Here is a 25,502-nt window from a genome sequence, read left to right on the forward strand (position 1 = left end):
ACTGAGGACGAGAGGATACAGTGACGATTTATGACAAGAGGATACAGTGACGACTGAGGACGAGAGGATACAGTAATGACTGACGACGAGAGGATACAGTGACGACTGAGGACGAGAGGATACAGTGACGACTGAGGACGAGAGGATACAGTAATGACTGACGATGAAAGGATACAGTGACAACTGAGGACGAGAGGATACAGTGACGACTTATGACAAGAGGATACAGTGACGACTGAGGATGAGAGGATACAGTGACGACTTATGACAAGAGGATACAGTGACGACTGAGGACGAGAGGATACAGTAATGACTGACGACGAGAGGATACAGTGACGACTGAGGATGAGAGGATACAGTGACGACTGAAGATGAGAGGATACAGTGACGACTTATGACAAGAGGATACAGTGACGACTGAGGACGAGAGGATACAGTAATGACTGACGACGAGAGGATACAGTGACGACTGAGGATGAGAGGATACAGTGACGACTGAGGATGAGAGGATACAGTGACGACTGAGGACGAGAGGATACAGTGACGACTGAGGACGAGAGGATACAGTGACGACTTATGACAAGAGGATACAGTGACGACTGAGGACGAGAGGATACAGTGACGACTGAGGACGAGAGGATACAGTGACGACTGAGGACGAAAGGATACAGTGACGACTGAGGATGAGAGGATACAGTGACGACTTATGACAAGAGGATACAGTGACGACTGAGGACGAGAGGATACAGAGACGACTAAGGACGAGAGGATACAGTAATGACTGAGGACGAGAGGATACAGTGACGACTGAGGACGAGAGGATACAGTAATGACTGAGGACGAGAGGATACAGTGACAACCGAGGACGAGAGGATACAGTAATGACTGAGGACGAGAGGATACAGTGACAACTGAGGACAAGAGGATACTTTGACGACTGAGGACGAGAGGATACAATGACGACTGAGGACGAGAGGATACAGTGACAACTGAGGACGAGAGGATACAGTGACGACTTACGAAAAGAGGATACAGTGATGACTGAGGACGAGAGGATACAGTAATGACTGACGACGAGAGGATACAGTGACGACTGAGGACGAGAGGATACAGTGACGACTGAGGACGAGAGGATACAGTGATGACTGAGGATGAGAGGATACAGTGACAACTGAAGATGAGAGGATACAGTGATGACTTATGACAAGAGGATACAGTGACGACTGAGGACGAGAGGATACAGTGACGACTCAGGACGAGAGGATACAGTGACAACTGAGGACGAGAGGATACAGTGACGACTGAGGACGAGAGGATACAGTGACGACTGAGGACGAGAGGATACAGTGATGACTGAGGATGAGAGGATACAGTGACAACTGAAGATGAGAGGATACAGTGATGACTTATGACAAGAGGATACAGTGATGACTGAGGACGAGAGGATACAGTGACGACTGAGGACGAGAGGATACAGTGACAACTGAGGACGAGAGGATACAGTGACGACTGAGGACGAGAGGATACAGTGACGACTGAGGACGAGAGGATACAGTGAGAGGATACAGTAGTGACTAAAGTCCTGGACATCATTGGAAGACCTCACTCTGGCGCAGGAGACCAGCGCTCAGACGTCAGGTCCAGACTTGAGGAGACCTTCATGCTCGACTCAGAGAGTCGGTGACGACAGTAGTTCCTGGTGTAGCTTCTCATTCATCAGCTCATGGTTCGCGTTTGAATACAAGATACTTTGTCTTCTAGTTTATTTAGTAAATAACATTTATAAACATGCAGCAGATGTTCTGGTTCATGTTTATAAACATGTTTATATCACTTTAAAATCAACATCTTGTTTCTTCAGATCCTTGAACGTAAGACTTTTATTTACTGCAGATTCTACACAAGTTTACTTTTGAACAATATTGAAACTTTAAACCTTTTATTGCAATAGTTTCATTTTAATAAGAACATTTTTTAAATGATTTTTTGAAAAAAAAAGTTATAATAAAACGATTGAATTCAAAGAAATGATAAAAAAACAAACAATTTGATTCTTTAAAACCATTTCAATCAATATATTCTCTTGAATATCACGTTTATTCCCATTATTGTCGCGACAAAATCTTCGATAGTTTCGACTTTATGTCTTTGTTGTATTTCTTGTATTTATACGTTGAACTCAAGAGGTTTCTCGTCAAAACAGGAACTTCTGGTTCAGTTCTGGACTTTGACGTCCAGAGGCGTCAGATCTATTGTCACGTCTGTCGATCACATGACGACGTCTACGTTCAAAGTCACGACGCAGACGTTTCTTCTTCGTCCGTCTTCGCCCGTTTGTTTCTCTTCCGTCTCCTGGCGCCTCCGTCCTGGTCCTTCTTCAGCGGCGGCGTCGGCCCGGCGTTCTTCTTCTTCTTCTTCAGGCAGCTGAGAGGGTGAGGGTTGTGCTGCTTCCTCTTCCTCTTCTTCCCGCGTCCCGCCGCGTCCGGCGGAGCGACGCCCTCCTCGCCCTTCAGCTGCCGCAGCCTCTGCTGGTCGGCGGCGCTCAGCAGCTCCCCCTGCTGGACGGCCCTCACGTGGTCCTGGGTGGAGGCGCTGGGCTTCTCCAGCACGATGGTGTTGAGGATGATGTAGAGGAGAGGAACTCCAGGCATCTTCCTCAGGCCTTCAGTGACGGTTCTGTCCTGAGGACACGACAACAATATGAATATGATCAGAAGTGACGTCAGGTGTCGATTCATTCAAATGTTCATTTGTACATTTAAAAGATTCAATTTATTCAATCATTTAATCATTATTATATTAATAAGTGGAATTTTGTCCCAATTATTTCATTAGAAAATGTGTACACGGACAGGTTGAATTTGTTTTTAATTCATCATTTAATAATTATTTGTTGATTAATATGTTGAATTTGATTTTCAAAATCTTTTATTTTCACGCTTCTGAATTCAATACAAATGTTTGTCTCCAGACTAAAGCAACAGAGCACAGAGCCACTGGATCAAACTCTCAGCCAATCACGCGACAATCATGTGACGACGTAGAAGCACTGAGGACAAGAGGATACAGTGATGACTGAGAACGAGAGGATACAGGGATGACTGAGAACGAGAGGATACAGTGATGACTGAGAACGAGAGGATACAGTGACGACTGAGGACGAGAGGTTACAGTGGACTGAGGACGAGAGGATACAGTGACGACTGAGGATGAGAGGATACAGTGATGACTGAGAACGAGAGTATACAGTGACGACTGAGGACGAGAGGATACAGTGACAACTGAGGATGAGAGGATACAGTGACAACTGAAGATGAGAGGATACAGTGATGACATATGACAAGAGGATACAGTGACGACTGAGGACGAGAGGATACAGTGACGACTGAGGATGAGAGGATACAGTGATGACTGAGAACGAGAGTATACAGTGACGACTGAGGACGAGAGGATACAGTGACAACTGAGGATGAGAGGATACAGTGACAACTGAAGATGAGAGGATACAGTGATGACATATGACGAGAGGATACAGTGACGACTGAGGACGAGAGGATACAGTGACGACTGAGGACGAGAGGATACAGTGACAACTGAGGACGAGAGGATACAGTGACGACTGAGGACGAGAGGATACAGTGACGACTGAGGACGAGAGGATACAGTGACGACTGAGGACGAGAGGATACAGTAACGACTGAGGACGAGAGGATACAGTAACGACTGAGGATGAGAGGATACGGTAACGACTGAGGATGAGAGGATACAGTAACGACTGAGGACGAGAGGATACAGTAACGACTGAGGATGAGAGGATACGGTAACGACTGAGGATGAGAGGATACAGTGATGACTGAGGATGAGAGGATACAGTGATGACTGAGAACGAGAGGATACAGTGATGACTGAGAACGAGAGGATACAGTGATGACTGAGGACGAGAGGATACAGTGACGACTGAGGACGAGAGGATACAGTGACGACTGAGGACGAGAGGATACAGTAACGACTGAGGACGAGAGGATACAGTAACAACTGAGGACGAGAGGATACAGTAACGACTGAGGACGAGAGTTTACAGTGACGACTGAGGACGAGAGGATACGGTAACGACTGAGGATGAGAGGATACAGTAACGACTGAGGACGAGAGGATACAGTAACGACTGAGGATGAGAGGATACAGTAACGACTGAGGACGAGAGGATACAGTAACGACTGAGGATGAGAGGATACAGTAATGACTGACGACGAGAGGATACAGTGACGACTGAGGACGAGAGGATACAGTGACGACTGAGGACGAGAGGATACAGGGATGACTGAGAGGATACAGTGATGACTGAGAACGAGAGGATACAGTGACGACTGAGGACGAGAGGTTACAGTGGACTGAGGACGAGAGGATACAGTGACGACTGAGGATGAGAGGATACAGTGATGACTGAGAACGAGAGTATACAGTGACGACTGAGGACGAGAGGATACAGTGACAACTGAGGATGAGAGGATACAGTGACAACTGAAGATGAGAGGATACAGTGATGACATATGACAAGAGGATACAGTGACGACTGAGGACGAGAGGATACAGTGACAACTGAGGACGAGAGGATACAGTGACGACTGAGGACGAGAGGATACAGTGACGACTGAGGACGAGAGGATACAGTGACGACTGAGGACGAGAGGATACAGTGACGACTGAGGACGAGAGGATACAGTGACGACTGAGGACGAGAGGATACAGTAACGACTGAGGATGAGAGGATACGGTAACGACTGAGGATGAGAGGATACAGTAACGACTGAGGACGAGAGGATACAGTAACGACTGAGGATGAGAGGATACGGTAACGACTGAGGATGAGAGGATACAGTGATGACTGAGAACGAGAGGATACAGTGATGACTGAGAACAAGAGGATACAGTGATGACTGAGGACGAGAGGATACAGTGACGACTGAGGACGAGAGGATACAGTGACGACTGAGGACGAGAGGATACAGTAACGACTGAGGACGAGAGGATACAGTAACAACTGAGGACGAGAGGATACAGTAACGACTGAGGACGAGAGTTTACAGTGACGACTGAGGACGAGAGGATACGGTAACGACTGAGGATGAGAGGATACAGTAACGACTGAGGACGAGAGGATACAGTAACGACTGAGGATGAGAGGATACAGTAACGACTGAGGACGAGAGGATACAGTAACGACTGAGGATGAGAGGATACAGTAATGACTGACGACGAGAGGATACAGTGACGACTGAGGACGAGAGGATACAGTGACGACTGAGGACGAGAGGATACAGTGACGACTGAGGACGAAAGGATACAGTGACGACTGAGGATGAGAGGATACAGTGACGACTTATGACAAGAGGATACAGTGACGACTGAGGACGAGAGGATACAGTGACGACTAAGGACGAGAGGATACAGTAATGACTGACGACGAGAGGATACAGTGATGACTGAGGACGAGAGGATACAGTAATGACTGAGGACGAGAGGATACAGTAATGACTGAGGACGAGAGGATACAGTGACAACTGAGGACAAGAGGATACTTTGACGACTGAGGACGAGAGGATACAGTGACAACCGAGGACGAGAGGATACAGTAATGACTGAGGACGAGAGGATACAGTGACAACTGAGGACAAGAGGATACTTTGACGACTGAGGACGAGAGGATACAGTGACGACTGAGGACGAGAGGATACAATGACGACTGAGGATGAGAGGATACAATGACGACTGAGGATGAGAGGATACAGTAATGACTGAGGACGAGAGGATACAATGACGACTGAGGATGAGAGGATACAGTAATGACTGAGGACGAGAGGATACAGTGACGACTGAGGACGAGAAGGATACAGTGACGACTGAGGATGAGAGGATACAGTGACGACTGAGGATGAGAGGATACAGTAACGACTGAGGACGAGAGGATACAGTGACGACTGAGGACGAGAGGATACAGTGACGACTGAGGATGAGAGGATACAGTAACGACTGAGGACGAGAGGATACAGTGACGACTGAGGATGAGAGGATACAGTGACGACTAAGGACGAGAGGATACAGTAACGACTGAGGACGAGAGGATACAGTGACAACTGAGGATGAGAGGATACAGTGATGACTGAGGACGAGAGGATACAGTAACGACTGAGGACGAGAGGATACAGTGACGACTGAGGACGAGAGGATACAGTGACGACTGAGGACGAGAGGTTACAGTGGACTGAGGACGAGAAGGATACAGTGACAACTGAGGACGAGAGGATACAGTGACGACTGAGGACGAGAGGATACAGTGACGACTGAGGACGAGAGCATACAGTGATGACTGAGGACGAGAGGATACAGTGACGACTGAGGATGAGAGGATACAATGACGACTGAGGATGAGAGGATACAATGACGACTGAGGATGAGAAGATACAGTAATGACTGAGGACGAGAGGATACAGTGACGACTGAGGATGAGAGGATACAGTGACGACTGAGGATGAGAAGATACAGTAATGACTGAGGACGAGAGGATACAGTGACGACTGAGGATGAGAGGATACAGTGACGACTGAGGACGAGAGGATACAGTGATGACTGAGGATGAGAGGATACAGTGACGACTGAGGAAAAGAAGGATACAGTGACGACTGAGGACGAGAGGATACAGTGATGACTGAGGACGAGAGGATACAGTGACGACTGAGGACGAGAGGATACAGTGACGACTGAGGACGAGAGGATACAATGACGACTGAGGATGAGAGGATACAATGACGACTGAGGATGAGAGGATACAGTAATGACTGAGGACGAGAGGATACAATGACGACTGAGGACGAGAGGATACAGTGACGACTGAGGACGAGAAGGATACAGTGACGACTGAGGATGAGAGGATACAGTGACGACTGAGGATGAGAGGATACAGTGACGACTGAGGATGAGAGGATACAGTAACGACTGAGGACGAGAGGATACAGTGACGACTGAGGACGAGAGGATACAGTGACGACTGAGGATGAGAGGATACAGTAACGACTGAGGACGAGAGGATACAGTGACGACTGAGGATGAGAGGATACAGTGACGACTAAGGACGAGAGGATACAGTGACGACTGAGGACGAGAGGATACAGTGAAGACTGAGGTCAAGAGGATACAGTAATGACTGAGGATGAGAGGATACAGTGATGACTGAGGACGAGAGGATACAGTAACGACTGAGGACATCGACGGTGCATTAATTCATCACGGTGTTGTTTAGGGTATATTTTTTATTGTTTTAAAGCTTAAACTCAAAAGTTAGAGCGAGAGGTTCGGTGCTCGACTTCATTAGTCTGGCAAGAAGTCCTCGTCGCTACATGATCTATGTTTGGATCCTCCATGTTTTTACAGCAACTAGAGTCTGAAAAATAAAGCGTGATATAAAACCATCTTGGAAACCAGCGATACATTTACGATCGCCTTCGAAATACACAACTTTATTTATAAAGCCGGTGACACGGCGTCGGTTCGAGTCTCAAAGCATCGATTTTAAGAAAGATAAGAGGAAAAATAATTCATCGTGTTTATAACATTCTAAAAGCTACAATCGAGATAAATATAGGTTGTTCCAGGGAAAGTTCTTGTTGGCCAACATTGAGTTGAGGTTCAGAAGAAAACATGACACAGTTGTTTGTAGTAAATAAAAGTTTCATTTTATCTCAGGATAAATAATCCTGTTCAACCGATAGAAAACATCCTGATGTTTTAGAGTAAACGTAAACAGACTATTATTTATATTTAATAAAATCAGTGTTTTCAGACTCATAAATGATCAGCTACATAAATAGCAACATACAAGTGGATTATACGTCAGATCGTGATCCGACACTTTTATGCACCAGTTTTTATTTTTGTTCGAATCGGTTGTATTTGAATGTGTTTATTCAACTGTTGTTGTCGTGACAACGTTACTGTATTTAATAATGATTTATTTCGCTTGTTAGCGCTTGAATACAAGTGAAGATACTTTGTCTTCTAGTTTATTTAGTAAATAACATTTATAAACATGCAGCAGAAGTTCTGGTTCATGTTTATAAACATGTTTATATCACTTTAAAATCAACATCTTGTTTCTTCAGATCCTTGAACGTAAGACTTTTATTTACTGCAGATTCTACACAAGTTTACTTTTGAACAATATTGAAACTTTAAACCTTTTATTGCAATAGTTTCATTTTAATAATAAGAATATTTTCAAAATGATTTTTTGAAAGAAAAAAAAGTTATAATAAAACGATTGAATTCAAAGAAATGTTAAAAAAAAAAAATTGATGCTTTAAAAACATTTCAATCAATATATTCGCTTGAATATCACGTTTATTCACATTATTGTCGCGACAAAATCTTCAATAGTTTCAACTTTATTTATTTTATTATTATTATTATTTTCAGTATTTGTATTTCTTGAACTCAAGAGGTTTCTCGTCAAAACCAGGTTTTTTTGGTGTTAATCGTGCACTGACTCACTTTATACCATTAATTTGACATTGAATAATTTGGCTACGATTAAAGAAAAATATGAAATTCAATTTTTTTAACCATTTGTATTTAAATATCAAACTCAAGAGGTACATATATATAAAACAAGTTAAACTAAAAATGATTTAACAAAACAAAATCTACCTTTTCACTAAATATATAAAACAATATTAAATTAATATAAAATTATATGAAACAACTCAATATCCTGATATAGACTCCGAGGAGATCAATAAAGTTTCTTTATTCGTACCTGCGTGGCGACAAAGTAGTGGTGCGGGTTGTTGTCCTCCAGCATCGCCAGCAGACACTGGGCTGCGGACACCGGGCTCTTGAAGTGTGGACACCGCCTCACCTGGAACCTCTGCAGGACCAGCTTGGCTCCGATCAAGTCCTTCCCCAGAACCTCCAGCTCCTTCAGCGCGCAACTGCGGAACCATCAAGACACGTTCACCTGTGACACCTGTGGCACCTGGAGGGGTGCACTTCCGCCCTCACCTGGTGGTGCACAGCTGGACCTCCCCCATCAGGTACTTGGGCATCTGCTCTTTGATCTGGATCTTGTTCTTCAGGGCCGCCTGGCAGAAGGTTCCGTCCAGGAGGACCTGGTACGGTTCTCTGAACAGGAAGTTGAATTTGTAGAACAACAACAGTTTCTTCGCTTGTTTCTGTCGCTTGATCTTCATCGTGGAGCCGCAAAACTACGCCTTGAGTCTATTTGAATTAAGATTATAAATATATATATTTATCAATGATCGGTTGACGTGAGAAATAGAAACAAATCTGACCGAGTTAAGCATGCAGACTACACACGCGAGGGTCCTTTAGCATCTGCTTCCGTGCGGAAACACGGGTGCGATAAAAGGTTCCGGGGAAAATGTCAACAACCTTAAAATAGAACATATTGGATTTTATGTTCTAATTAAATGAAGTAACTAGTTTAAAATATATATATATTTTCATATTATTATTTGTAAAAAATGACTAAACAATACAATAATAATTCACAACAAAACGTAAGTAATTTATCATTTATATTTATATAGAGCTTTTCCAGACCAGGGTCACAAAGCGCTTAAACAATCAAAACAATACTTAATAAAATATATACTTAAAATAAAAAGATAACAAAGGAGTTCCAGTAAATCAAGGAAAAGCCTGCAAAAAATAAAAGTGTCTTAAGAATAAGACGTTTTAAAACGTGCTTGAATCAAAGAGTTGACAATAATTCAAAAGGATGTACCAAAAATATAATGTGGAATCGACAACATAAAAGCACTATGGCTTAAACAATATATACATATATGTATGTATATATATTTTTTATTTGTATCATTATTTTTATGTTGAATTATTTTTATATGCTTTCAAGTTTATTTTTGAGTAATTGAATACAAACTATTATTCTCAAAGTTATTATTTTTTTACACAGTTTTTACACGAGTTTTACATTTTTATCTAATAATTAAAATACAAAAAATATACATCTAAATTCCATATTTTTTAATTGTCATCCAAAATATATTATTTTATTTTGATATACTTTGTATATTGAAAGATTTTTTTTTTTTAAACAATTGAATTAAAATACTACAGTATTTTCAAGTGAAATATTTTTTTTACACATCCAGTTTTATATTCTAATTTTAATAAGAAAAGAAAATATAAATTCCATATTGGTTTTATTCTCATTCCAATTTGAAATAACTACGTTTATTTGACTTATTTATTTTTATGTTCTATTCATTTCATATCATTTGTATACTGAAGGGTTTAATTTGTTTTTATTTTTAAGTAAAAGTAAAAAAAAAATAGTTTGATATTCTAATTCCAATAATTCCGAAAAATAGTTTCTGAAATCAATGAAATATATTTACATTGTTTAAAAAAAACAGTATTTATTTGACTTCTTTATTTGTATCGCGCAAACACGTCACATTTCCACGCCCTCCGTTTTGGGGGAAAACCACTTCCGCTTCCTCGCCGCGCCTGCGCAGTGGCCTGGCAGCAGCTAGCGTTAGCCTGGTCCAGTCGCAGCGCAGCCGTCAGCAGGGCAGCAGTCGCGCGCAGGAAACACGCAACATGGCGGCCGCCGAACCTCGCCCGAGCGACGGAACCACCTTCGAGTGCAACATCTGTCTGGACACGGCCAGGGACGCCGTCATCAGCATGTGCGGACACTTGTTCTGGTGAGGAAACCCCCGCTCGGGTCCGCCGAGGCCTGTTCTGGGGCGACGAGCCTTTAAAGATGGCGGTTATGACGTGACCTTTGACCCATAACACACACACTCTCGCCTCTTCACTTCGAACAGAAGCGATAAACAAATAACATTAGTGGATAAAAGCAAGTTTCGATGCGAACAGAAGGTCTTTGAGAACGTTTAACGCTTTTTATTGGTTTCTTTGTAACTTAAATACTATTAAACGCGTTGATACTTAACGTTTATGTTTCACAACTTGAATCAATAACATTCAGTAGGTAAAAGTACAAATAAATTAGATTTAATAAAGGCTCAAGTAGAACGTCATTCAAAGCAAATGGTCCATAAATAATGGCGTGAGACCCAGTAGTACTGAGTAATAAGTGTCCAACATGTCAATCATTCAAGGTGGTTTAGTGGAGATCAGTTTAAATAGTTGTAAAGGTTAGTGAACGTTATCTTGTTACAAACCGTTTGTCTGATCAATCAGTTCATGTTCGAATCACTCCTTATTCTTCCTGTAGTTTGTTTTTCTGTGGTTGTTGTAGTTCAGGATCTTCTGGGTGGACCTGGTGTTCTTCCTTCCACGTCTCCTTTGACCCTGAAGATCTGAAGCGTTTGTTTTCAAGTAGTAAAAGAGACGGAAACTTGTGGATGAACCGGTTGGTCGTGTTTTCTTGTCGGTACAACTTCACGCAGCGTTAAAAACACGTTTACGTACTTAAAACGGATTGTGTATCTGCGTCCAGAGGTCACATGACTCCGGCTGAAGTCACTCTTCATCAGTGTTTGTAGTTCTGCGTCACACACTAAAAGTATGTGCATGTTCTGTACTTCAGGTCTGAAGGTAACTTGCTCGTCTTGGTGACCTCGGTGCTGTTGCTTCTACGTTGAGTCTCGTGCAGGTTCTTCCTGAAGATCCCTGGATGGAGTTCATCTTGAAAACGCTTTTGAACACGTGTGTGTCGACTCCACGTCAGCTTCCGTGACTGTTTGTTAATGTTCATGTTTACCAAGTGAAGGATCAAAGCTTCTTCCTCAGCTCAGGCCTCTGGGTCGTGAATGAACAGGATTAACTTCACTCGGGACAAGAAACATCCTGAGAATTAAAGCTCTGCTCTGAGTTAAGACTGTTTACAACTCACCCGGATACTAACTAGTCACTAGTGGAGATTGACAGGGTTGAAGCTAAAGGTCAAATCTTCGGGTCGATCCGCTCAAGGAACACGTTTATAAGTTCTCTAGTTATCGAACGTAAAACCTTTTCAACGTGAGTAATAATGATGATTCAATCTATCTCTGGTAATACAAATACTGTCACAACTCAGGATGTTGATGTTTTTCTACTCGTTTAATCGAGGCTTGTAACCATTAACACGAAGTTGCTCTATACAACCACAAGAGGGTTCTGTTTCCATTCTAATCCCATAACATCAAAGTCCTTCCAGAATTTATCAGACAAAAACATTTTCAAACACTTCAAATACTCACTGATAGCCAACATAACAGATAAAACACAGAACAATCGATCAAAGTGTGTCTTATAATTAATTCTGGTTTAACTTAAAGTTCTCAACCCTATTTTATGTGATACATGTATATATGTGTAGTATTGTCCAGTACTTGACTCTGGTGTTGTGATAGTATAGTAACAAGTATATATATGTGTAGTATTGTCCAGTACTTGACTCTGGTGTTGTGATAGTGTGGTAACAAGTATATATGTGTAGTATTGTCCAGTACTTGACTCTGGTGTTGTGATAGTATAGTAACAAGTATATATATATGTGTAGTATTGTCCAGTACTTGACTCTGGTGTTGTGATAGTGTAGTAACAAGTATATATGTGTAGTATTGTCCAGTACTTGACTCTGATGTTGTGATAGTATAGTAACAAGTATATATATGTGTAGTATTGTCCAGTACTTGACTCTGGTGTTGTGATAGTGTGGTAACAAGTATATATGTGTAGTATTGTCCAGTACTTGACTCTGGTGTTGTGATAGTATAGTAACAAGTATATATATATATGTGTAGTATTGTCCAGTACTTGACTCTGGTGTTGTGATAGTGCAGTAACAAGTATATATGTGTAGTATTGTCCAGTACTTGACTCTGGGGTTGTGATAGTGTAGTAACAAGTATATATGTGTAGTATTGTCCAGTACTTGACTCTGGTGTTGTGATAGTGTAGTAACAAGTATATATGTGTAGTATTGTCCAGTACTTGACTCTGGGGTTGTGATAGTGTAGTAACAAGTATATATGTGTAGTATTGTCCAGTACTTGACTCTGGTGTTGTGATAGTGTAGTAACAAGTATATATGTGTAGTATTGTCCAGTACCTGACTCTGGTGTTGTGATAGTGTAGTAACAAGTATATATGTGTAGTATTGTCCAGTACTTGACTCTGGTGTTGAGATAGTGTAGTAACAAGTATATATGTGTAGTATTTGTCCAGTACTTGACTCTGGTGTTGTGATAGTGTAGTAACAAGTATATATGTGTATGAGTATCGACTCAGAATAGTGAAGTTGCTTTTCTTACATTTGTAGATCGTCTCTGGAAACACCTTTGACCAGATTCTAGTTCAAGTTAATCTGGTTAACACTAGTTTAACTTTGAGATATTGAGACACAAAAACTGGTAAAGTGTCTCGACATTAACTAAAGTCCATTGTTTTACCGTCAAGTATCGACATCATTCTCTTGTATCATTGAACCAGACCTCCGTCCTTCAGTGGTACTGACCACTGCGGACTTGAGACGCCCACGACGGCACCTGGTGTGGACTTTGTCATCGTGTTTCACAAACAGAGATGTTTGTCGGCTAACTAAATAACTAAATAACTAACTTTAGGTTAAACGGTTGCAACAAATCGTTGACGTGTGACCCAGCCGGGGTCACTGCAACACGCGTGTGCTGATGCAGACGTCATGTGACCCTTCCCTCGACTCTGATGCAACGTCTGGTTTAAAACAGAACAATAACACATTTATTATCATCAATGTTTCATTAAATATCTACTTTTATTCAGTTCATGTTTACTGATTGTGTGTTTGTACTGATTGATTGTGTGTTTGTACTAATTGATTGTGTGTTTGTACTAATTGATTGTGTGTTTGTACTGATTGATTGTGTGTTTGTACTGATTGTGTGTTTGTACTGATTGTGTGTTTGTTTCTCTTCACAGCTGGCCCTGCCTTCACACAGTAAGTTCATTTATTGATTCTCAAACTTCACAACTTAACAAAATATAGATACACTTAAATACTGCAATATTCTTCTCCCGATGCAGTATTGGTTCAGAAACACTGGATCGATTTAAATGTTACTCTTTTTATTTTCATAATGGACAAATAGTCAAGAGGTTTGTTCATGTTGCAACCTCCGGCCACTAGATGTCATCACATCCTCCACAGCTGAATGAAATCTTGTGAGATCACAGGGATGACTGAGGATGAGAGGATACAGTGGACTCTAGCAGCTTTCCTATTGTGTGTTGACTGTCAAGACAGTCTCTCTCTCGACAATACTCTCTCTCTCTCTCTCTCGACAATACTCTCTCCCTCTCTCTCGACAATACTCTCTCCCTCTCTCTCGACAATACTCTCTCTCTCTCTCGACAATACTCTCTCTCTCTCTCGACAATACTCTCTCCCTCTCTCTCGACAATACTCTCTCTCTCTCTCGACAATACTCTCTCCCTCTCTCTCGACAATTCTCTCTCTCTCTCTCTCTCTCGACAATACTCTCTCTCTTTCTCGACAATACTCTCTCTCTCTCTCTCTCTCTCGACAATACTCTCTCTCTTTCTCGACAATACTCTCTCTCTTGAAAATACTCTCTCTCTCTCGACAATACTCTCTCCCTCTCTCTCGACAATACTCTCTCTCTCTCGACGATACTCTCTCCCTCTCTCTTGACAATACTCTCTCTCTCTCGACAATACTCTCTCCCTGTCTCTCGACAATACTCTCTCTCTCGACAATACTCTCTCTCTCTCTCTCGACAATACTCTCTCCCTCTCTCTCGACAATTCTCTCTCTCTCTCTCGACAATACTCTCTCTCTTTCTCGACAATACTCTCTCTCTCTCTCTCGACAATACTCTCTCTCTTTCTCGACAATACTCTCTCTCTTGAAAATACTCTCTCTCTCTCGACAATACTCTCTCCCTCTCTCTCGACAATACTCTCTCTCTCTCGACAATACTCTCTCTCTCGACAATACTCTCTCCCTCTCTCTCGACAATACTCTCTCTCTCTCGACAATACTCTCTCCCTCTCTCTCGACAATACTCTCTCTCTCTCTCTCTCTCGACAATACTCTCTCTCGACAATACTCTCTCTTGACAATACTCTCTCTCTCTCTCTCTCTCTCTCTCGACAATACTCTCTCTCGACAATACTCTCTCTCTCTCTCGACAATACTCTCTCTCTCTCGACAATATTCTCTCCCTCTCTCTCGACAATACTCTCTCTCTCTCTCTCGACAATACTCTCTCCCTCTCTCTCGACAATTCTCTCTCTTTCTCTCGACAATACTCTCTCTCTCTCGACAATACTCTCTCTCTCTCTCGACAATACTCTCTCTCTCTCTCTTGAAAATACTCTCTCTCTCTCTCTTGAAAATACTCTCTCTCTATCTCGACAATACTCTCTCCCTCTCTCTCGACAATACTCTCTCTCTCTCTCTCTCTCTCTCTCTCTCTCTCTCTCTCTCTCTCTCTCTCTCTCTCTCTCGACAATACTCTCTCCCTCTCTCTCGACAATACTCTCTCTCTCGACAATACTCTCTCCCTGTCTCTCGACAATACTCTCTCCCTGTCTCTCGACAATACTCTCTCTCTCGACAATACTCTCTCTCTCTCTCGACAATACTCTCTCTCTCGACAATACTCTCTCCCTCTCTCTCGACAATACTCTCTCTCTCTCTCGACAATACTCTCTCCCTCGACAATACTCTCTCTCTCTCTCTCGACAATACTCTCTCTCTCTCGACAATACTCTCTCTCTCTCTCTCGACAATACTCTCTCTCTCTCTCGACAATACTCTCTCTCTCTCCTCGACAATACTCTCTCCCTCTCTCTCCCTCTCTCTCGACAATACTCTCTCTCTCTCGACAATACTCTCTCTCTCTCTCTCTCGACAATACTCTCTCCCTCTCTCTCTTGACAATACTCTCTCCCTCTCTCTCGACAATACTCTCTCTCTCTCTCTCTCTCTCTCTCGACAATACTCTCTCCCTCTCTCTCTTGACAATACTCTCTCTCTCTCTCTCGACAATACTCTCTCTCTCTCGACAATACTCTCTCCCTCTCTCTCGACAATACTCTCTCTCTCTCGACAATACTCTCTCTCGACAATACTCTCTCTCTCTCTCGACAATACTCTCTCCCTCTCTCTCTTGACAATACTCTCTTTCTTGACAATACTCTCTCCCTCTCTCTCGACAATACTCTCTCTCTCTCTCTCGACAATACTCTCTCCCTCTCTCTCTTGACAATACTCTCTCCCTCTCTCTCGACAATACTCTCTCTCTCGACAATACTCTCTCCCTCTCTCTCGACAATACTCTCTCTCTCTCGACAATACTCTCTCTCTCTCGACAATACTCTCTCTCTCTCTCGACAATACTCTCTCTCTCTCTCGACAATACTCTCTCTCTCTCTCGACAATACTCTCTCTCTCTCGACAATACTCTCTCTCTCTCTCTCGAGAATACTCTCTCTCTCTCTCTCTCGACGTGACGAGTGTGTAAAGCTACTGTTGATGATGTCACGTGTGACGTAAGTGAAGAGAGCAACTCTCTTCGATGGACTTAGTGCAGCTCGCACACTAATGCACTTAATGTGCTTCTTAACACCATGTTGAGCAGCAGACACACAACTGTGTCACAACAGACACACAACTGTGTCAAAACAGACACACAACTGTGTCAAAACAGACACACAACTGTGTCAAAACAGACACACAACTGTGTCAAAACAGACACACAACTGTGTCAAAACAGACACACAACTGTGTCACATGTTTCTCTTTTATCGACATTAGATCTAGATAGATTAGAACAAATGCTGTGAAACCATTTAGAACCAACAGCTTCTAAAACAAACGTGTCAAATGTGTCCGAATCTCATTTAATTTGTATTAAAATATAGTTTACACTTCATCAAAGTTTGGACTGATGGGGTTGACCTTTGACCTCCCCCTAAAACCTTCAATGAGAGGTCAGTAGTCGCATGATCGTTTACAAGACATTTGGTAATGAGTCTATAAGACGTGATCGGACGAACATTAGATTGAGTTGATAGTATCACGATACAGAGATAAGATATATAGTGATTAGTGTAGTAACAAGGATATATGTGTAGTATTGTCCAGTACTTGACTCTGGTGTTGTGATAGTGTAGTAACAAGTATATATGTGTAGTATTGTCCAGTACTTGACTCTGGTGTTGTGACAGTGTAGTAACAAGTATATATGTGTAGTATTGTCCAGTACTTGACTCTGGTGTTGTGATAGTGTAGTAACAAGTATATATGTGTAGTATTGTCCAGTACTTGACTCTGGTGTTGTGATAGTGTAGTAAGAAGTATATATGTGTAGTATTGTCCAGTACTTGACTCTGGTGTTGTGATAGTGTAGTAAGAAGTATATATGTGTAGTATTGTCCAGTACTTGACTCTGGTGTTGTTATAGTGTAGTAACAATTATATATGTGTAGTATTGTCCAGTACTTGACTCTGGTGTTGTGACAGTGTAGTAACAAGTATATATGTGTAGTATTGTCCAGTACTTGACTCCGGTGTTGTGATAGTGTAGTAACAAGTATATATGTGTAGTATTGTCCAGTACTTGACTCTGGTGTTGTGATAGTGTAGTAACAAGTATATATGTGTAGTATTGTCCAGTACTTGACTCTGGTGTTGTGATAGTGTAGTAAGAAGTATATATGTGTAGTATTGTCCAGTACTTGACTCTGGTGTTGTTATAGTGTAGTAACAATTATATATGTGTAGTATTGTCCAGTACTTGACTCTGGTGTTGTGATACTGTAGTAACAAGTATATATGTGCAGTATTGTCCAGTACTTGACTCTGGTGTTGTGATAGTGTAGTAACAAGTATATATGTGTAGTATTGTCCAGTACTTGACTCTGGTGTTGTGATAGTGTAGTAACAAGTATATATGTGTAGTATTGTCAGTACTTGACTCTGGTGTTGTGATAGTGTAGTAACAAGTATATATGTGTAGTATTGTCCAGTACTTGACTCTGGTGTTGTGATAGTGTAGTAACAAGTATATATGTGTAGTATTGTTCAGTACTTGACTCTGGTGTTGTGATAGTGTAGTAACAAGTATATATGTGTAGTATTGTCCAGTACTTGACTCTGGTGTTGTGATAGTGTAGTAACAAGTATATATGTGTAGTATTGTTCAGTACTTGACTCTGGTGTTGTGATAGTGTAGTAACAAGTATATATGTGTAGTATTGTCCAGTACTGGACTCTGGTGTTGTAGTATTTACAGACCACATGATTCTTGACAAAGTCGTAAATTCTTTAATTTGTTTTCAAACCAAAATATGTCCAAATGTCAGCTTTAAAAGCTGCCGGACTCACTGTATCCTCTCGTCCTCAGTCATCATTCTTCCTCTAGCTGCTGCTGCTGAGGATGTAACTACTGAACGTTAAACTATATTAAAAATGTATAGAAATTAAAGATGGACCGATATGTTTTTTTTAAGGGCCGATACCGATTACTAGTAGTCAAGGAGGCCGATAACTGATATTTGGAGCCGATAATCTTTGGCAGTAAAAGTTAATATATTAGCATCAATTTTTTGAGTAATACAAACGCCAACACTTAACTCTGTGTAAATGGCTTTAAGCTAGAGCTGCACGGTTCTGGACAAAATGAGAATACAGATTTTTTTTTGCTTAGAATTGAGATCACGATTATATTACGATTTCCCCCCCCCCCCAATATAAATATTTATTGCACTTTATTGAACAAAAATACTATAAAAACTTCTGCAAAGACGTGCTAAAAGTGAGGTGAAAATATAATTATTAGTCAATAATACATCTACCTTCAGTGCAGAGTAGAGAAAAGTAGAAAACACTGATCACTCTTTTACTGCAAACGCTCTACAAACATAAGTTACTTACATGTTTGTTACTCTTGTTACTCCGTCATATAGAAGCACATACTCTGTCATAAGTCATTGAATGAATACGGATGATTGACCTGCACACCTTGACCTTCACCTGCACTGACATGACCTTGTGTTCTTTACCTCTCAGTGGTTGGAGACTCGACCCAACATGCAACAGTGTCCGGTGTGTAAAGCAGGGATCAGCAGAGAGAAGGTCATCCCTCTGTACGGCAGAGGCAGCTCCAGTCAAGAAGACCCCAGGTACGTGTTAGCGTTAGCTTCTGACACCTATGTTGCTGTTAGCACACGTGTGTGTTAGCTCCTGACACCTATGTTGCTGTTAGCACACGTGTTAGCGTTAGCTCCTGACACCAATGTTGCTGTTAGCACACATGTTAGTGTTAGCTCCTGACACCTATGTTGCTCGTAGCACACACATGTTAGCGTTAGCTCCTGACACCAATGTTGCTGTTAGCACACGTGTGTGTTAGCTCCTGACACCTATGTTGCTCGTAGCACACACATGGTAGCGTTAGCTCCTGACACCAATGTTGCTGTTAGCACACATGTGTGTTAGCTCCTGACACCTATGTTGCTCGTAGCACACACATGTTAGCGTTAGCTCCTGACACCTATGTTGCTGTTAGCACACACATGTTAGCGTTAGCTCCTGACACCTATGTTGCTGTTAGCACACACATGTTAGCGTTAGCTCCTGACACCTATGTTGGTGTTAGCACACACATGTTAGCGTTAGCTCCTGACACCTATGTTGCTGTTAGCACACACATGTTAGCGTTAGCTCCTGACACCTATGTTGCTGTTAGCACACACATGTTAGCGTTAGCTCCTGACACCTATGTTGCTGTTAGCACACACATGTTAGCGTTAGCTCCTGACACCTATGTTGCTGTTAGGACACGTGTTAGTGTTAGCTCCTGACACCTATGTTGCTGTTAGCACACACATGTTAGCGTTAGCTCCTGACACCTATGTTGCTGTTAGCACACACATGTTAGCGTTAGCTCCTGACACCTATGTTGCTGCGCAGGTTGAAAACTCCTCCACGACCTCAAGGACAGAGAAGTGAGCCGGAGAGAAGGGGAGGGGTGAGTCTGAAGCTACACTTCATATCAGGTCGCGGGGGCAGCAGCCCGATGAAGCAGCAGCCTGAGTCGTTGTTGTTTCTCTCACAGATGTTCCAGGGGTTCGGCAACACAGGCTTCCACATGTCCTTCGGCATCGGAACTTTACCTTTTGGCTTCTTCACCACCGTCTTCAACGCCAACGACCTGTTCCAGAGAGCAGGTGATTTACAGTTGATTATATGATTGTTAGATTATATGATTGTTAGATTATATGATTGTTAGATTATATGATTGTTAGATTATATGATTGTTAGATTATATGATTGTTAGATTATATGATTGTTTGATTATATGATTGTTTGATTATATGATTGTTTGATTATATGATTGTTAGATTATATGATTGTTAGATTATATGATTGTTAGATTATATGATTGTTAGATTATATGATTGTTTGATTATATGATTGTTTGATTATATGATTGTTAGATTATATGATTGTTTGATTATATGATTGTTAGATTATATGATTGTTAGATTATATGATTGTTAGATTATATGATTGTTAGATTATATGATTTTTTGATTATATGATTGTTAGATTATATGATTGTTAGATTATATGATTGTTTGATTATATGATTGTTTGATTATATGATTGTTAGATTATATGATTGTTAGATTATATGATTGTTAGATTATATGATTGTTAGATTATATGATTGTTTGATTATATGATTGTTAGATTATATGATTGTTAGATTATATGATTGTTAGATTATAGTTTAAATTGTTTGATTATAGTTTAAATTGTTTGATTATAGTTGAAAATTGTTTGATTATAGTTGAAAATTGTTTGAATCTAGATTAAATTGTTTGATTATAGTTGAAAATTGTTTGATTCTAGATTAAATTGTTTTATTATAGTTTAAATTGTTTGATTATAGTTGAAAATTGTTTGATTCTAGATTAAATTGTTTTATTATAGTTGACAATTGTTTGATTATAGTTGAAAATTGTTTGATTATAGATTAAATTGTTTGATTATAGTTGAAAATTGTTTGATTATAGTTGAAAATTGTTTGATTATAGTTGAAAATTGTTTGATTATAGTTGAAAATTGTTTGATTATAGTTTAAATTGTTTGATTATAGTTGAAAATTGTTTGATTATAGATTAAATTGTTTGATTATAGTTGAAAATTGTTTGATTATAGTTTAAATTGTTTGATTATAGTTGAAAATTGTTTGATTATAGTTTAAATTGTTTGATTATAGTTGAAAATTGTTTGATTCTAGATTAAATTGTTTGATTATAGTTGAAAATTGTTTGATTATAGTTTAAATTGTTTGATTATAGTTTAAATTGTTTGATTATAGTTGAAAATTGTTTGATTCTAGATTAAATTGTTTGATTATAGTTGAAAATTGTTTGATTATAGATTAAATTGTTTGATTATAGTTGAAAATTGTTTGATTATAGTTGAAAATTGTTTGATTATAGTTGAAAATTGTTTGATTATAGTTTAAATTGTTTGATTATAGTTGAAAATTGTTTGATTACAGTTGAAAATTGTTTGATTATAGTTTAAATTGTTTAATTATAGTGAAAATTGTTTGATTATAGTTTAAATTGTTTGATTATAGTTGAAAATTGTTTGATTATAGTTTAAATTGTTTAATTATAGTGAAAATTGTTTGATTATAGTTTAAATTGTTTGATTATAGTTGAAAATTGTTAGATTTTAGTTGAAAATTGTTTGACTCTCGACTATCATGTTTGACTCTAGACTATCATGTTTGACTATCATGTTTGACTCTGGACTATCATGTTTGACTCTGGACTATCATGTTTGACTCTAGACTATCATGTTTGACTATCATGTTTGACTCTGGACTATCATGTTTGACTATCATGTTTGACTCTGGACTATCATGTTTGACTATCATGTTTGACTCTAGACTATCATGTTTGACTCTAGACTATCATGTTTGACTATCATGTTTGACTCTAGACTATCATGTTTGACTATCATGTTTGACTCTAGACTATCATGTTTGACTATCATGTTTGACTCTAGACTATCATGTTTGACTCTGGACTATCATGTTTGACTCTAGACCATCATGTTTGACTATCATGTTTGACTCTGGACTATCATGTTTGACTCTGGACTATCATGTTTGACTCTGGACTATCATGTTTGACTCTAGACTATCATGTCTGACCCTAGACTATCATGTCTGACCCTAGACTATCATGTTTGACTATCATGTTTGACTCTGGACTATCATGTTTGACCCTAGACTATCATGTCTGACCCTAGACTATCATGTGTCCTCAGATCAGTTTCCCAGCGAGCACCAGGGCAACAACAACGTGAACCACGTCAACAACGGCGCTCAGAGTTGGCAAGACTCTCTCTTCCTCATCGTGGCTGTTTTCTTCTTCTTCTGGCTGCTGAGCGTGTGAAGACACACGCGTGTGGACATTCACACGCAACACTCTGTCATACGTGATGTCTTGACATGTGCTTCTGTCTCCTCCGGGTACTCCACCGACCGTGCGTGTGTGTGTGTGCGTGTGCGTGTGTGTGTGCGTGTGTGCGTGCGTGTGCGCGCGTGTGCGTGTGTGTGTGCGTGCGTGTGTGCGTGTGTGTGTGCGTGCGTGTGTGCGTGTGTGTGCGTGCGTGTGTGCGCGCGTGTGCGTGTGTGTGTGTGTGCGTGCGTGCGTGTGTGCGCGCGCGCGTGTGTGTGTGTGTGCGTGTGTGTGTGCGCGTGTGTGCGTGTGTGCGTGCGTGTGTGCGCGTGTGTGCGTGCGTGTGTGCGTGCGTGTGTGCGTGCGTGCGTGCGTGTGTGTGTGTGTGTGTGTCGCTCCTCGTGCAAATACTTCCCAAACACACATGGACCAAATTGGAGTCCGTGGGGTCGCGACCTCCTCGAGAGCGTCATGTGATCGCTCGACCTCGAAGTCACGCGGTAGAGACGACGCGTCGTTCGGCGGCGGCGGTTACCATAGCAACAGTGACGGCGGCAGCACGGACAGGAAGTGACGCGACGCTGCCACCTACTGTCGGTTCCAAGAGTTGTTTACAAACACAGTCGACCCTGAGATTCAAACGTTTTATTTATTGTCACCCGATCAATACGTGTAAATATCTTGTAAATACAGTGATGTGCGGCGAGCTGTGGTCACTTCCTGTTTCTGATCTGTTTTCAGTTCGCTTTCCGGGTCATGTGAGGATAGAGGTGTGTGTGTCACACTTTCAACGCCCGGGTCAAAGGTCATCTTGTCTGTGGTCGTTCCTCCGTGAATAAAGTTTGATTGACGGCACCAGAGTCACATGACCTCATGGATGATCTGAAACATTCCAGAGTCACATGACCTCGAGCAGCTCCGCGTGACGACTCGCCTCAATGCATCTCTTGATGACTCCACCTGCTGGTCAGAGGAGGAACCACAGGCTGACCCGGGGCCGCTGCTGGGATCTCAACCCGCAACCCAAGAGTCTCAGTGACAGACGAGTTTATTTGAAATTACATTAAAATATATTGTTGGTTAATTTTTTTAAAATTCATTTGCTTTATTTGCTTTTACTGATTTATTGAATTACATTACAAATATGAAGTAAATATGAAGTAAATATGAAGTAAATATGTAGTAAATATGAAGTAAATATGAAGTAAATATGTAGTAAATATGAATTAAATATGAAGTAAATATGAAGTAAATATGTAGTAAATATGAAGTAAATATGTAGTAAATATGAATTAAATACGTAGTAAATATGTAGCACATATGAAGTAAATATGGATTAAATATGTAGTAAATATGTAGCACATATGAAGTAAATATGAATTAAATATGTAGTACATATGTAGTAAATATGTAGTAAATATGAATTAAATATGTAGTAAATATGTAGTACATATGAAGTAAATATGAATTAAATGTGAAGTTAATATGTAATAAATATGAATTAAATACGCAGTAAATATGTAGTACATATGAAGTAAATATTTAGTAAATATGAAGTTAATATGTAGTAAATATGTATTAAATATGTAGTAAATATGAATTAAATACGTAGTAAATATGTAGTACATATGAAGTAAATATGTAGTAAATATTAAGTAAATATGAAGTTAATATGTAGTAAATATGAATTAAATATGAAGTTAATATGTAATAAATATGAATTAAATACGTAGTAAATATGTAGTACATATGAAGTAAATATTTAGTAAATATGAAGTTAATATGAAGTTAATATGTAGTAAATATGTAGTAAATATGTATTAAATATGTAGTAAATATGAATTAAATACGTAGTAAATATGTAGTAAATATGAATTAAATATGAAGTTAATATGTAATAAATATGAATTAAATACGTAGTAAATATGTAGTACATATGAAGTAAATATTTAGTAAATATGAAGTTAATATGAAGTTAATATGTAGTAAATATGTATTAAATATGTAGTAAATATGAAAAAATACGTAGTAAATATGTAGTAAATATGAATTAAATATGTATTAAATATGTAGTAAATATGAAAAAATATGTAGTAAATATGAATTAAATATGAAGTTAATATGTAATAAATATGAATTAAATACGTAGTAAATATGTAGTAAATATGAAGTAAATATTTAGTAAATATGAAGTTAATATGAAGTTAATATGTAGTAAATATGAATTAAATACGTAGTAAATATGTAGTAAATATGAAGTAAATATTTAGTAAATATGAAGTTAATATGAAGTTAATATGTAGTAAATATGTATTAAATATGTAGTAAATATGAATTAAATACGTAGTAAATATGTAGTAAATATTTAGTAAATATGAAGTTAATATGTAGTACATATGAATTAAATATGAAGTTAATATGTAATAAATATGAATTAAATATGTAGTAAATATTTAGTAAATATGAAGTTAATATGTAATAAATATGAATTAAATACGTAGTAAATATGTAGTACATATGAAGTAAATATTTAGTAAATATGAAGTTAATATGAAGTTAATATGTCATAAATATGTATTAAATATGTAGTAAATATGAATTAAATACGTAGTAAATATGTAGTAAATATGAAGTAAATATGTAGTAAATATTTAGTAAATATGAAGTAAATATGTAGTAAATATTTAGTAAATATGAAGTTAATATGTAGTAAATATGAATTAAATATGTAGTACATATGAAGTAAATATTTAGTAAATATGAAGTTAATATGAAGTAAATATGAATTAAATATGTAGTACATATGAAGTAAATATTTAGTAAATATGAAGTTAATATGAAGTTAATATGTAGTAAATATGAATTAAATACGTAGTAAATATGTATTAAATATGTTGTAAATATGATGATGATTCATCCAACAAAGATTAATCCAACAAAGATTCATCCAACAATGATTCATCCAACAATGATTCATCCAACAAAGATTCATCCAACAATGATTCATCCAACAA

At 39.4% G+C, this 25,502-nt stretch overlaps 2 protein-coding genes across 2 annotated transcripts; one reads left to right on the forward strand and one right to left on the reverse strand.

The window, feature by feature from the left end:
* Positions 1–1,856: 1,856 nt before the first annotated feature.
* On the reverse strand, positions 1,857–9,376 carry utp23 (UTP23 small subunit processome component). The gene is made up of 3 exons (XM_087786161.1): positions 9,055–9,376; positions 8,810–8,984; positions 1,857–2,681 (listed from the first exon to the last, which is right to left on the reverse strand). Exons 1-3 carry the CDS (start codon positions 9,240–9,242, stop codon positions 2,295–2,297), a joined length of 750 nt encoding a protein of 249 aa, XP_087642287.1. The 5' UTR covers positions 9,243–9,376; the 3' UTR covers positions 1,857–2,294.
* Positions 9,377–10,566: 1,190 nt separating this feature from the next.
* Positions 10,567–23,348, forward strand: rnf5 (ring finger protein 5). Its single transcript, XM_087785643.1, has 6 exons — positions 10,567–10,745; positions 13,951–13,969; positions 19,070–19,182; positions 19,973–20,030; positions 20,118–20,229; positions 22,355–23,348. Exons 1-6 carry the CDS (start codon positions 10,639–10,641, stop codon positions 22,480–22,482), a joined length of 537 nt encoding a protein of 178 aa, XP_087641769.1. The 5' UTR covers positions 10,567–10,638; the 3' UTR covers positions 22,483–23,348.
* The last annotated feature ends 2,154 nt before the right edge of the window (positions 23,349–25,502 follow it).

The sequence above is a fragment of the Callionymus lyra genome, chromosome 3 (genome assembly GCF_982586985.1).
Source record: "Callionymus lyra chromosome 3, fCalLyr1.hap1.1, whole genome shotgun sequence".
Taxonomy (NCBI): Eukaryota; Metazoa; Chordata; class Actinopteri; order Syngnathiformes; family Callionymidae; genus Callionymus; species Callionymus lyra.